The sequence below is a fragment of the Callorhinchus milii genome, unplaced genomic scaffold (genome assembly GCF_018977255.1).
Source record: "Callorhinchus milii isolate IMCB2004 unplaced genomic scaffold, IMCB_Cmil_1.0 Scaffold2, whole genome shotgun sequence".
Taxonomy (NCBI): Eukaryota; Metazoa; Chordata; class Chondrichthyes; order Chimaeriformes; family Callorhinchidae; genus Callorhinchus; species Callorhinchus milii.
In genome coordinates, this window is record NW_024704743.1 from 21,174,401 (window position 1) to 21,188,503 (window position 14,103).

The 14,103-nt window shown below is 42.2% G+C and overlaps 1 protein-coding gene across 7 annotated transcripts in view; it reads left to right on the plus strand.

The window, feature by feature from the left end:
* si:ch211-207d6.2 (sickle tail protein) overlaps positions 1-14,103 on the plus strand; it is a 376,663-nt gene that overhangs the window by 161,889 nt on the left and 200,671 nt on the right. The window contains exon 1 of one of the 7 annotated variants that reach the window (XM_042332381.1): positions 5,073-5,122. The exons of 5 other annotated variants lie outside the window; for them this stretch is intronic. Coding sequence is in view for 1 of the 2 variants with exons in the window: in XM_042332377.1 (XP_042188311.1) it covers positions 6,395-6,461 (67 nt within the window). In the remaining variant the exon portion in view is untranslated. Of the gene's footprint in view, positions 1-5,072; positions 5,123-6,148; positions 6,462-14,103 lie in introns of those variants that run through there. One more of the 7 variants, XM_042332377.1, reaches the window with a different exon arrangement.

The following is a 14,103-nucleotide window of genomic DNA, read 5'->3' on the forward strand; positions in this document are numbered from 1 at the left end:
AGCGTCCTCCCCATGTGAAAGGCTCTCTATAAATGCCATTTGTCATTGTTTGTTATTGCATGTATAGCAGAATAGAAAGCCATTGTGAAAAAAAATGTCAAGTTACTTACAGAAAGAATACTGTTCAATGCAACATGGAATTCAGTACCATGGAGTGTTGATGAAGCAGTATTGGAGACATTTGAAGCTGCTCAACAACAACAAAACAACAACAAAATTACATTTGTATAGTGCCTTTCACGTCAGGAGGATATCCCAAGGAGCTGAACAGACAGAGTTACAGACCCGAGCTGGGGGTCAGGGTTGGGGAGGATGGAGGGCAGGGGGTGAGACAGGAGGGGAGGATCTTGAGGTGGGTCTTGAAGGTGGCGAGGGAGGGGGTGAGATGGAGGGACTGTGGGATGGAGTTCCAGAGGGATGCAGAGTGGCGGAAGGCCCACCTGCCAATAATGGGGCGAGCAAGGTGGAGCAGGCGGGAGCCCACTGAACGGTGGGAACAAACAGGATGGTAGGGGGTTAGGAGGTCGGAGAGGTAGAGGGGAGCAAGCCCATGAATGGCTTTAAAGGTGAGGACCAGGATCTTGAACTGTATCCTCTGTGTGATGGGAAGCCAGTGGAGTTGGGCAAGGATGGGGTTGTTAGAGTCGTGGAGCCTAGTGCGGAAGAGGACATGGGCTGCAGAGTTCTGGATGATCTTCAGCCTGTGGAGGGAGGAGTTGGGGAGGCTGACAAGCAATTAATTTGTATAGTCGAGCCTTGATGAAAGCAAATGTGAGGGTTTCGGTGGCCTGCAGTGTGAGACAGTGTTGGAGCTGGCCGACATTGTGGAGGTAGGGGAACGCAGAACAGGTCATGGCGCAGATGTGGGGTAGAACGGATAGTTGAGGGTTCAAACAAGACCCCAAGGTTCTGGACTGGCTTAGCAAGGTGAAGTGTGCATCCATGGATGGTGATGCTGTCAGCGCCTGAGGTGAGGAGGCGCTGACGGGAGCCAATCAGGAGAGCCTCAGACTTGTTGACGTTCAACTGAAGAAAGTTAGCTCTCATCCAGGACTTGATGTCTGACAGACGTTCTGTCAGGACAGTAGTGGTCCTGGAGTCAAGAGTGGAGGCAGAGAGGTATAGTTGGGTGTCATCTACATGCATGTGGAAGTTGACCCCAGGGAGCATATAGATATTGAAGAGGAGGGGACCAAGGTCAGAGCCCTGAGGAACGCCACACGAGTCAGTCCGGGGGCTAGAGGAAAAGCTATTTGAGGAAATGAAGTGCAGGCGGTGTGAGAGGTATGATCTGAACCAGTCCAGGACCAGTGGAGGTTGAGATGAGAGGAGAGGAGGTGGATGAGAATAGAGTCGAAAGCAGCAGAGAGGTCAAGGAGAGCTATCACACAACATTTATATTTTCTGATTCCTGACTGAATCCATTTATTTCAGACTTTTGAAGTTCAAGTTTTTAAACTGAAGAATGTCTCCAAATTATAATTGAAAAGCATTAATGCCAATCAACCCATTAAAGTCCAGTCAAAGCATGTCCTGCAGTGATAGTGGAAGATTGGTTTGGCTTTCTTTATTGATGAGGTATAAATACCACATACGAGCAGTACCTTCCGGCGTCAGACAGAGTACATGGTAACATCCCTGGATAAGGATGGCAATCTGATCTTATCTCTGATTCTGGAGATTGGTTGATGTCTTAAAGTGAATGCCAATTTATGCTCTATTAGGATAGCTCATTAATTGGTCCCACTCTGAAGCGGCGTATGATAATAATAATAATCTTTGAATTTGATCTAGTACCTTTCGCGTCGGGAGGTGCTCAAAGCATGGATTTACTGCAAAGTGAAGTGGTTTTCTCTATGTGATTGGATTCTAAGTGATTGAGGCATTCCTGACTATCCAATGATGAACATCGTGCAACAAATTGTAAGACGGAATTTGGCTCTTCTTTTAAATTAAAATATTGTCGAAAAAATCGGGGTCCAACCCCATCCTTCTGAGGTGCTGTGACATATCTTACGTGAAGGGCCATATGAATGCAAACCATATAAATGCAAACTGTTATATTGTTCCCTTGAGAATGATTGCTTTGTATTAGCAGTGTTCACGTTCCACATTCACCTGGGGAAATAATGGTAACCTTGAAGCTGAGTAGTCTCTTTGGATTAAATAGCAGTATTTGTCATCAGCTGCTCTTGATTAGCTGCAAGTGTACAGATCAGGGATATCCTCAGTCTGTGCTGAATGAGCTCAGGGCACCAGGAAAAACACTACACTTGGCTTCAGCCTGAGGTCTAGGAAAGGGGAAAACTAGAATTTTGTTTTGATCAGATTTTGTAAGTCTGACACTCGCGGAAACCCATCACCATGCTTAAGAATATCCAAACCAGATTGAGAATTCCACCAATGCATGGAAATTTTCCTATGTCTGTTTTAGAGTGTCTACTCTTTTCCCAGAAGAATGCATTCCATTTACCTAAACCTGGAAAGTATTAGGTGTAGGTTTGGCAAGATCCTTCTCACCCCCTCACCCACCCCCCTGGGGGATAGTAGCCGCTAGTTGGTCAGTGTAAGCAGTGCTCCCTGCTTGTTGGCCTTACCAACTCCTCCCTCCACAAGCTGCAGATCATCCAGAACTCTGCAGCCCGTGTCCTCTCCCGCACCAGGCTCCATGATCCTATCAGCCCCATCCTCGCCTGTATCCACTGGCTCCCCATCACACAGAGGATACAGTTCAAGATCCCGGTCCTCACCTTCAAAGCCCTCCATGACCTTGCTCCCCCCTACCTCTGCCACCTCCTAACCCCCTATCAACCTGCCTACTCCCTCCACTCAGCGGGTCCGGCCCGCTTCACGTCCCCCGCCTTGCCTGCCCAACCATTGGCGAGCAAGCCTTCAGACACTCTGCCCCCACCCCCCAGAACTCCATCCTGCAGTCCCTCCATCTCATCCCCTCCCTTACCTCTTTCAAGACCCATCTCAAGACCCTCCTCTTCGACCATGCCTTCGGTCACCCTCCTTCCCCCCCTGCCCTCCACTCTCCCTGATCCTGACCCCCAGTTTGGGTCCGAAACACTGACTGTTCAACTCCTTAGGACATCCTCCTGACGTGAAAGGCGTTATACAGTTGTAATTTTGTTGTTGCTGTCATTGTTCTCTCCATCACCAGGCTCTGTGAGCCTATCAACCCCACTCTCGCCCGGCTCCGCTGGCTCTCAATCCCCCAGAGGATAAAGTTCAACATCCTTGTCCTCACCTTCAAAGCCCCCTACTGCCTTGCTCCTTCCTACTTCTGTGACCTGTTAACCTCATATCAACCTGTCCACTCCCTCCGCTCAGTAGCCTCCAGGCTGGTACATTTCCCCAGCCCTCAGCCTTCCTCTGCCCCACTCTTTGGAAGTCCATCCCACAGTCCCTTCGCCTTGCAGGAAAGTCTCCTTCAAGAGAATTCTCAAGATCCACTTCAACCGTGCCTTCAGCCACCCTCTTACCCTCCTGAACCCAGCCCCCTGTTTGGATCCAAATACCTGACTGTCCAGCGCCTTGGGACATCCTCCCGATCTGAAAGATACAATTATAATGTGTTGTTTTTGTAAACAATCCGACAAGGGAAAATCATTAAAGGGTTCTGCTGGTTAGTTGCTTCTGCAGAAATTCTTACCAGCCAGATATGGGGAGAGGAGGAGATGTTGATTGGGTGGGAGGGGGGAGATTTGAGCATGATACCAGGTGGGTAAGGGACAATGGGTAGACAGGATACAATAATAATAATAATAATTCTTGCTTTTGATTTGGAGGCCTTATCACGTCTTTGAATCGTCTCAAAGAATTGAAGTGAATTGACTGTATATTTTGTGGGCAAAACGCAGCAGCAGCACAGCAGCGTCCCACAAGCAGTCAGTCTTCACTGAGTGAAGGGAGCAGCTGGATTTGTTGGGTAATAGGAGGTTGCATTACCATATTTACTTGAATCGATGGCACCACTGAATCTAAGTTATCGGCTGATTTTTGAGGGATTGGGAGGTAAAATAATACACCACTCTCCTATTCACAGAAAAAAAAGGACTTGCGCTACACATTTTACCGTCAAATTAAAAAAAATTCTTTCTCTAACTCTTTCTTATATCTCTTTGTTTTTATTCTATTTATCTTTGTGGGTTTCTCTCACTCTGACTTTCTTTCTGTCTCTATCACTATTTGTACATCTCTCACTCTCTATGTTAACCTGTCATGTGCTCTGTCTCTTTCTTTTTCTGACTCTCTCTCAGTATCTCTGTCTCAGTCTCTGTTCCTACCTTTAATCTTGCACTCTACCTGGAAAAAGAAAATAAACAGTACCTGTTCGCACAGGTATTAAAATTGTGTGCAGACATTGAGCTCAAGCCATTAACTTATTTTCCAATAACTAGAGATGATATTTGCATTCAGTGACAATTATCCTGGAGGAATGTTCTGTTCTCTCAGATCAGACCTTCGCTCTGTAAACACAGACAAAAATACTCTCAACATATTTATATGGTGATTCAGTAATTTTAAAAGGGTGATAATCTCTGGCTGATATGGGCAGAACTGAGGTCACATGTTTTGATGATGTTAGTCAAATGTTTTGGGTTATTCTAATAGGAGCATTCAATTGGATCTTAAATTGGTAAATCTGATTAGGAAATGCATTGAAATGTGCATAAATCCACAGATATGCCTGGCTGCTTTCCTCTCCTCCCCCTCCCCCCCTCCCCATCTCTTTTGCCCCTGGATATAAATTGTGAGTGTTAAGGTTTCTCTGTTAAGAGTCAGGAAAGCATCCTGTATACAGTATAGGAAAGGAAGCCACCGTCTGTGTAATGGGAATGTTAAGGAAATGTGTATGTGACGGGTGCCTGTTCCAGTCCACCAAACAATAAATGAGTATGCGACTCGGGCACTGCTCGCTCTATTAACACTTAATTATTGTTCTGGAAGTTTAGACTCTCCTTGTGTGTATGTGTGTGTGTATTTGTGTAGCTTGCAATGCTCAATGAAGTCAGACTTATGCTTTGATTGCAAAACCACACATTGTTTCCATTTTCCTTGGGGAAATCACTGCCTCAAGGGGAGAGGGGGACTTTTAAAAAGACAGCTGCACACAGTAAGTTTCAGATTTATAACTAAAACGAGTTCTGTTTTGTCTCAGTGGTTTTCCGTTCATGTTTGCAATTGTCTTTGCTAATATTTAACAACTGTAGGGAAAAAAAACTAATAGGAACTTTTATTTTATGTATGTGCTTCATTTAATGTGCGTGTGAACAAATTTCTTTGTGCTTGGTTTGATTACAATACTGTATTTTTGCGCAAAAGAAAGTGTGATAAGACTAATTTTAGAGTGGTCCTATCTTTCCAAGCTGTCTCTGGCTAGTATTTGGATTATAATAATAATTGATAATCCTTGCATTTGATATATCGCCTTTCACGTTGGGGGATGTTTGAAAACGCTTCACAGGTACTTTACAGTAAATCCTGTGAAGCGCTTTCAGATGTCTTGACAATGTTATAAAACACTATATCAAATGCAAGGATTAAATTTTATTCTGAAAAGTGGTGTGACTGTGTATTTTGTCGGTGAGCATATCAGCCAATTTGCACACAGCAATGTCCCACAAACAGCCATGAAATGAGTGACTAATTTTATTATAATCAATGCGAGAATACAGGAAAGAATTGGCCATTTTCATAAATAAACATTCCTTTCACACTCAGCAGATTTATGTTTTGCTGCATAGTTGTGTGTGGAAGTGTTTACACCACATGTGTGGCTTGGGAAATAGAGAGCGTTTCCATACCTCCGACTTACAAATGAGTTGACAATATACATTCATTTTAAGTTTCCTGAAAACCTATAGAATGTAATAGATGCTGCCACTTGTGAGGTTGACAAGAGTTAATGCACAATGTATTGTATGATTCTGTCAAGCTTTCTTAACATATTCCACATAGCTGTTGCCTATGACATATGCTTTGTGTTTAAAGTTGCAAACCTCGTCTCCTTTTAAACTGCCCTGGTGCACTTTGTATATTAAATGGCTCTTCAGACTGGATTGTTGGACTGGGAGGTACTGCGGCAGGAAAAACCAGGAGAAAGTCATGTGGACTGAAAAGTTAGACACCTGTTGGGCCCCTGACAGAGAGCAGCACAGGGATTGAACTACCAGTGGCTTCTTTCAGCTACACTACAACCCACTGTTCAGCTGAGAGCCATTAATGTTAAATAAAGGATATGTTTTACTGTCATTTTGCCAGTTTATGTTTTTTTAAAGATCAGTTGGACAGCTTGCAGAAGTACTATGTTTGTAAAGTGCTTGAGAAAAGGCAGCTGTAATTCTTAGGTGTAGACTTTTGTAAAACATTAGCTCCAGTCTAGAAAATGGAAGGGAATTCAACCTTCGAGTCTGAGCAGTGCCTGAAAGAACCAGAAAGCAGACATGTTAAGGGTGAGTAACAAATTCACTAAACGGATGGATTACTGTATGAACACCGGCTGACTGCATTCTAGAGAACCAGAGTTTACTGCTACATAAATCAGAATGAACCTGTAAAACTTGTAGTAGTTTGCTGCTTACCCTCTGTGTATATGTGTATCTGTGCGTGTGTGTGCTTGGATATGTTTTACAGGAAACGGTATTAAAATAGCCTTAATGCGTGGCATGTTCATGTTGATCTCCGAAGTGTAAATGGAGTAACTCACTCAGCCAATGTGACACTGGAAATGCTGTTCTCCCTAAACAAGGAGAATGAGTGATCTTTCTTTGTACCACTTTGTACTGCAGCAGGACTTTTATATTGTACCACAAGAGCAGTTGCCCTGTTAAAAGTGTAGCAGCACGTTTTTTTGTGCCAAGGACAGACTTGATGTTAAGTACAACAACAGGATCTCTAAATATAATTTTTAGCACTGTTGGAATGTTGGAGGATTAGATTTTTTGCTCATTGCGAGAGCTCAGAATTTAATCTGGATTGGAGCCAAGTAATTCACTCGTTTATTTTCTGTGGGAGCATTTGAAATTCTCACTGTATTTAACTAGTTTTAAATTCCTAAAACACCAGTCAACTCCGATTTAATCTTCAGTTTCACGTTTGTCTCTAAGAAACCACATAGTTCCTCTGTTGGAACTGGAGAATTCTGCTATTATTATCTTTTTTATGCAATCCAGTATGGTTGCAGTGTTAGGTTTTGGTTTTGAATGACTATCCAAGCTTTGAGCATAGGAAGGCTCTTTGTATAGCATAATTGGGCAGTGAAGAAAGATTTCACTTCCTTTATTAAAAAATGAGATGAGTACACTAGACCACGCCTAATGTAATAGCACATTTAAATCCCTACGGTGCTGAACTACTAGATGTTACACACAAATGTGTATGCCTGGTTTTAAGCCCACCAGTTTTACTTGTACTGTAACTTTTTTAAAAAAGTTTATTTAAAGAAATGAAAAGCTAAGGGGGGGAGTACAGTGATGTTAGTTAAGGGTTTAAGGATCTGAGCAAAGAAGGAATGATATGTGATTTAATTTTAAGGCTTGTTTATTCACTTATAGCTCACAAAATATACAGTGAATTCATATTACAGTAAATTCTGTGAAGCGCTTTGAGATATCTCAAAGACGTGATGAGGCGCTATATAAAATGCAAGGATTATTATTTTGCCATTGTTTGTTTTGTGTTTTTTTGGGGTTCCGGAAAGTTGAATAGAAAATAAATGATTGATGCAGCCTGCTCGTGGGATATAACAAGTAATTACTGTTAATAGTTCTGTTGAATTAGACTGCTTCTTTGGGTGTAGATTTGTTGACGAATGACGAACAGTGGAGACATTTTTTTTGTGGTGGTTGAGTTTTTCTGGTTGTGCTTAGCATTGTTCTTGTGAAAAGTATGCATAGCAAAGAATCTCATTTTGCAGATCATTAACCGGATATGTGAAAGATCCAATTGATAACTGCTACTCGAAGGGTTAATTTAGCAGATAACAGCATTCATTCCAAAGAATGTCTGGAACTGACTGACTCTCTGGGCTTTGGCCCTGATGCCGACTTTTGGTATTTGCCCTTTGATCATTAATCTTCCTCATTCTGAAATCTTACCAAGGGTGTTGGATTTCAGTGTTTGTGTGTTATGTTGTAACTCAGTTGCCTTGAATCTGAAAGTCAAACTGCAAAGGTTTCGAACCTGCTCTCGATGCCAGCTCTACTCCCTGTTTGATGTCTCCCCCTTTTCTTTAATGGCTGTTTTGCATGCTACCTATGTTATTTCCAACTAGTTGGGGTTATTAGATTTCAAGATCCTGCCGGATTCCTTCCTCAAAATCCTGTTTTTTTGGTGTGTGATTCCTGCAACCTTGTCCTGTTTTGTGATTTAAGTCTAGGGCTAAAAGGTCCCTCATGGTCAACTTGAACTTCAATGTTTTAAAATTGTCTTTAATATCGAAGGTGGTTCAGAATATCAAATTCGGTCAGCCTTGATTTGGCGATTGTTTTTCTCTTTAAGAATGGTGGAAAATCTACTTCTACATTGAGAGTGAATCTTCCAAAATCCTGCATGATCTTACATTTTAAACAACAGTCTTCAGCTAAAGATCATTATACATTTCGGGCATCTTTTGGGTTTTTTTTGAGTCAAAAGTTACCAAAAAGTGTCTTTTAATTCAGCCAACTGCACTAACACACTTCAGGCTGGGTTGAATTTCCGATTGACTTATTATTTCTTTCTATTACTGTTGAACAGTATTGAGTTGAAATGTTGCATTATACAACAACCCCAAGGCATTCCAATAAAGTCAGTTAAAGCAAAGAAGTATTGAGGTCAATTTTACATGTAAAAATCAGCGAACAAAGTTGTTTTGATAGCAGAGACTAGGAAACCAGGTTAAAGTAATGATACTGTATTTGTTTTACATTTTATCCACTAGGTGAAGCTAGAGGTTTCATTTTAGGGCACGTATATGCTGTGCAACTCAATGGTGTGTTGGAGGGAAAAGGGAAGAGAGGGTTAGCTGGATGAGTGCAAATTTCCTTCAGCTAATCGTTGACAAGATGGAAGCCATACTCTTTGGCTCACGTCAACATCTAAAATCTCATGGCTCTCACCTCCTCCATCTACCTGACCTCCCCCTAAAACTCTCCGAACCCGTACGCAACCTAGGCATCAGGTTCAACGTCCAATTATCCTTCCTCCCCCACATCTGGTCCCTCACCAGCACTGCTTTCTTCCACCTTCGACGCATCACCCGTCTCCGCCAATCTCTCCCCAAAAGCCGCTGAAACCCTGGTCTATCCCTTTGTCACCTCTCGGCTGGACTATTCTAACGCCGTCCTCGCCGGTCTCCCCTCCACTACCATCCATAAAATCCAAATCATTCAAAACTCTGCCGCCCGCATTCTCACCCGCACTAACCTCCGCTCCCAGATCACCCCAGTCCTTGCCAGACTGCACTGGCTGCCTGTCTCAGAGAGGATCGACTTCAAGATCCTCACCCTTGTATTCAAGTCCCTGCACTCCTCTGCACCCCCCTACCCCTCTTATCTCCTCTCTCCTCAAAACAGTACCCGTTGCCTTCGTTCCTCCGGGTCTGGCCTCCTCCTCGTCCCCCGAGTCCTCCGCTCCACCCTCGGTGGCCGTGCCTTCAGCCACTATGCCCCAAGGCTCTGGAACTGCCTTCCTCACTCCCTTCGTCTCACTCCCTCCCTTCCCATTTTCAGGTCACTGCTGAAGACCTTTCTTTTCGACTGCGCCTTTGGTCACTTTCTCCCCCCCTTCCTCGGCTTGGTCCCGGGATCCGTTACTGTAAAGCGCTCTGAGACGCCGTCCGGTGTGGAGGGCGCTATATAAATCCAAGTTGTTGTTGTTGTAGAAAATAAATTTTACTGCTTGTCTGCACAGGAATGTGGAAGGAAACTGCCTGGATGGTTAACTGTTTCTCCCTTACTTAATGAAGGACTTGGTGTGTTTGTAAACTATATGGTGTACATGCATGAAGAAGAAAGGAATGAAAGGGTATGGGTAGAGGGGACTAGGAAGGGTTGAGGTCCCAGGTGGAATATACAAATGCAAAGTCACAACTCTTTACACTCTATCCTGTTTACTGAAGCACTTTCAGACATTGTCCTGACATGGAAGGTACTACACTAAATATAATAAATCAATATTAAACACCAGTATGATCTAGTTGGGCTGATGGCATGTTTCCGTGTTGTCACGTTTTATGTAATTCTGCACTATCTGCTGTTAAAATTGATGAGAAGGGGAGAGATAAGAAACACAGATGAACATATAAAGGGTCAGTCATCCAACTTCATCTAATCCAAATGGTAATAAAACAGTACACATTAGTTGTCGCTACTTAGTTACTATGAAAAATGGTGACAATTCCAATGCAGATTAGCTTTCCATTATAATCCACCACTAATACTTAGCATCTGTTAAACCCATTTTTATTTTAGACAGCTCTCTAACCAATGGCACTTCTTTAACATTGCAGATTGCATTGGCAGAGGTTACATTTACAGTATATCCTTACAGTAACTACTTGCCTGCCGTGGTCCAATGTAGGTGGAGGAATTGCACCACTGGTAATGGGGACAATTCTTTGTTACTTTGCAAAAGAAAATTCAAGAGAAAATTTACTTGCACTAGCACCAGCATGAAAATACATCCGAACAAGGTGAATTCTCATCCCTCCCCCCCCCACCCCGCCTCCCTTCACATACATGCAGTGGAATTGAAGCTTATGATAAGAAAAGGACATTCAGAATATCAAGCCCATTCCATTCTCACACACATGGAAAGCTTATCCTATTGTGGACTTCATGTCACCCACTTGATTTCAAGATTTTGCATAGAAACTGTCCAAAAATAAACAAGCAAGAGTCACTGTCTTCTTCCAAATCTGTCTCTCCGGGATTCAACCTGGAATCCTTACTTCCACATCAAAATTCCCTCTCCCCAAGCCCCTTCAGGAGAGAAATCATTGTGTCCCATGAAGTATTGGCTCTGTCAGTTTGCAGTTAACCCCTATATCTTCCAATAGTGTTGTCAGACAGATATTTATCTAGTTCTTTATTGAATGAAAACAAAGGAAGCTTGCAAACCTTTTTTGTATGAACTCGGGATTGTAGTCCATTGATATTAATATTGTGTTTCTATTAAAAGTTTTTATTTTGTCTGAAAATATTTCATGCCGAAAACTTAATCAACAAAATAGAAATTGTAATCAGATTTTATCCTCCCTAGTGCTAGGAAGGCTAGGGCCAATTTAGCCACCCCATGCAGCCCTGGCTGAGACAAGGATTGTCAAGCATTGACTAGCAAATCACTGGTCTATAAACTGTAGTTTTATTCCTCTCAGCATCAGGGCTGATCCTGCTATAACAATTAATTGTATATTATTCGTAATATTGTCTATAATTTTTTAAATTTTCACCCCATTAGCATATCCTCTGCTCCTGAGCCCCAGTCTCCTCATACTGGGTGTGCGCAATTGGCTGCCGCATTTCGCTCACAAAATATACAGTCAATCCACTTTATAGTATATTCTGTAATAAGGCATTATATCAAATGGAAGGATTATTATTATTATATAAAGAAGGTTGCGGCCAATTTAGCCTTACAAATGGAGCCCTGGCTGAGAGCAGGATTTGAACCAGTCAGCTCTTGGTGCATAAGCTGCAATTCTAACCCCTAAACCATCTGTGCTTTCCCAAGAGAACAATAATTGCAGATGAACATTTCGATGCAAAAATGGGTCTCCAACAAAAATAATTAATTCTTTCATACATGCAGACCAAAGCTTGGTTCTGAAACTGAATTGGAGATCATTTGGCAGTAATTGTTCATTCTGTTTGTTCCCCCGAGGAAATTCTCTTTAAAACTGTCTCTGACTTGGGTAGTTTTAAACATCAGAAAGTCCCCCAAAACTACTGTTCTAAACCTTTTTAGAAGCTATTTTTAGGAGGCTTGTTTAATTATCTTGCCCGATCAAAATACAAGTTTCCAATATTTCTTTCAAAGCATTATTTTAACAACAATTTGCAGGGTAATACCTGAGAGCGCTTTTCAGGGACAGTGTTGGAGACTAAGCAAAGAAGTGAGGGGATGTGGGCGAGGCGAGTGGGGGGTCAGGGACTGAGGTAAGTGGCTATAGGCGCATTTGAAGATGCAAGATTTAAAATGGGACGTAGATACAGTAAGTGAGGAGACGAGGTGGATTGGTGGAGGAAGGGAGTTCCAGAACTTGGGGGAGTAGGAACTAAAGGCTCATCCTTCAAATTTCATTAACGTGTATTGTCAGTGAAAGGTGCTATAAAATGCAAGTTATTATTAAGATTAATCAAAAGATTTCGGAGGCGATTGTAAGCAGGTTGAGTTCTAGTAAGAGCCCCCTCTGGGAGCCAAACTCCAAGAGGAGCATCAGCAGTTTCTTTGCACCCTTCCTCTCTTAAAGTAAGTGATTCACAGCAGGGCAATATTCCATAGTTTCCTGCAGCTTGCTTGTACCTTGGCTAAATAACCTTTCTTCATGTGTGAGATGGGATAGGATGTCTCGACAAGCTACAGTAATTGCTTTGGATGGAATTGGGTGGACATCCTTGAGGAGCCTGAATCTATGTACATATGGCATCTCAGATTGTTTGGTAGGAGCAGGAATTCAACCTTACTTTTTCAACTGCCTGGCCTCAGGACATTGAGAGCAATTGCAGGGTATCCAGCCAGATAATTCCACACAGTCAAAGGGTCAACCATGGGACTTTCCTCAACTGTACAGTGTGTTTCATCTCCACGTCACTCACTTGCAGTTGTCCACCGAGTGATTTGGATGAGCCTCTGCTCAGATCTTTTCAATGAGATTTCTGTTTTTCTGAAAGCTCTAAAACTGCTACAAATCATCCCTTTAATGTTCCTGTTTTTGGTGCAGAAGGTGAAGTCTTGCCATTCACATTATGGTTACAGCACATTCAATTTGAAACCAACTCTGTCAGGTAACCTAATATCTTGTGGCAGCCACCCTGAACTTTATTTTTTTTTAGCTTTTCAGACTTCATGGTGTGCTAAGGAATTTACTGAATATCCACGATTTATAGAACTTCCTGCTGTGCCTAACTTTCTAATATCCATTGCAATCACATGTCTTGTTTCAGACAGTGTTCAGTTTGACATATTTTTCCCATCGGGCATTATAAACGCGACCTAAGTTTACCAAATACAGAAAGATTCCTGTAGCTATCGGTTGATTAGAATATGCACTGTCAGAGAGATCTATTTAATGGAAACCAGATTGAGTTGTATAGACTAAAAACAATGGCTCTTATAAAAATAAAAACTCTAATCTCTTCAGCTCAGAGATCAAAACACTTAAGAACTAGAACAAAACCAGCTGATATTTTGAATGATAAAGCTTGAGTGAACTTCTTTGACCTTTATTTGTTTCTGAACAAAAGTAACTCACTTTTTTAATAAATTAGTTGTATTTGTGCGTAATTAAGTGAACATTTCTCTCCGATACCTGAGGCTGGACATTCTAACCGGAAGGAATCAACCCCACAAGCCCTTTTCTGCCTTTGGCTTGCTTACTACAACATAGATAAGGCTACTCTGATCCAGTTAGTAGTTAGTTATTTGAGCAAAATTTAGACATGGGGACGTTGCAGATGTCTTGAGACAAATCTCATGAAGAGACCCTTGTCATAAAGCAGGAGACTAGTTTTCTGCAGGAATTGTGCTGGTAGACAATAGAAATTAACGAATTTCCAACTCTCTGGTAGGACGTTCCTCACACTTGCGTATACAGTGCAACCTCGATTATCCATCATCATGAAGAAGTCCTCTCAGTGAATAAATGAAATTAGATAGTTGAGGTTCCATTGCATACAAGTAAGTAAATTAAAAATGATTTCCCACCCATTACTTTGAGAGGATCTGTACTTTCAGAAAACAGCAAGTCCAAGATTATCGGAGGAGCTGAAAAAACTAATATTGACTTATTGTACCTCACATCAATACTGGGGTGTATTCCAATCACCTTCTTGACAAGCTGTGTCAAGATATTCACTTCTTGGGAGCTGTGGTCTGGGAAAGGAGCAGAAAGAA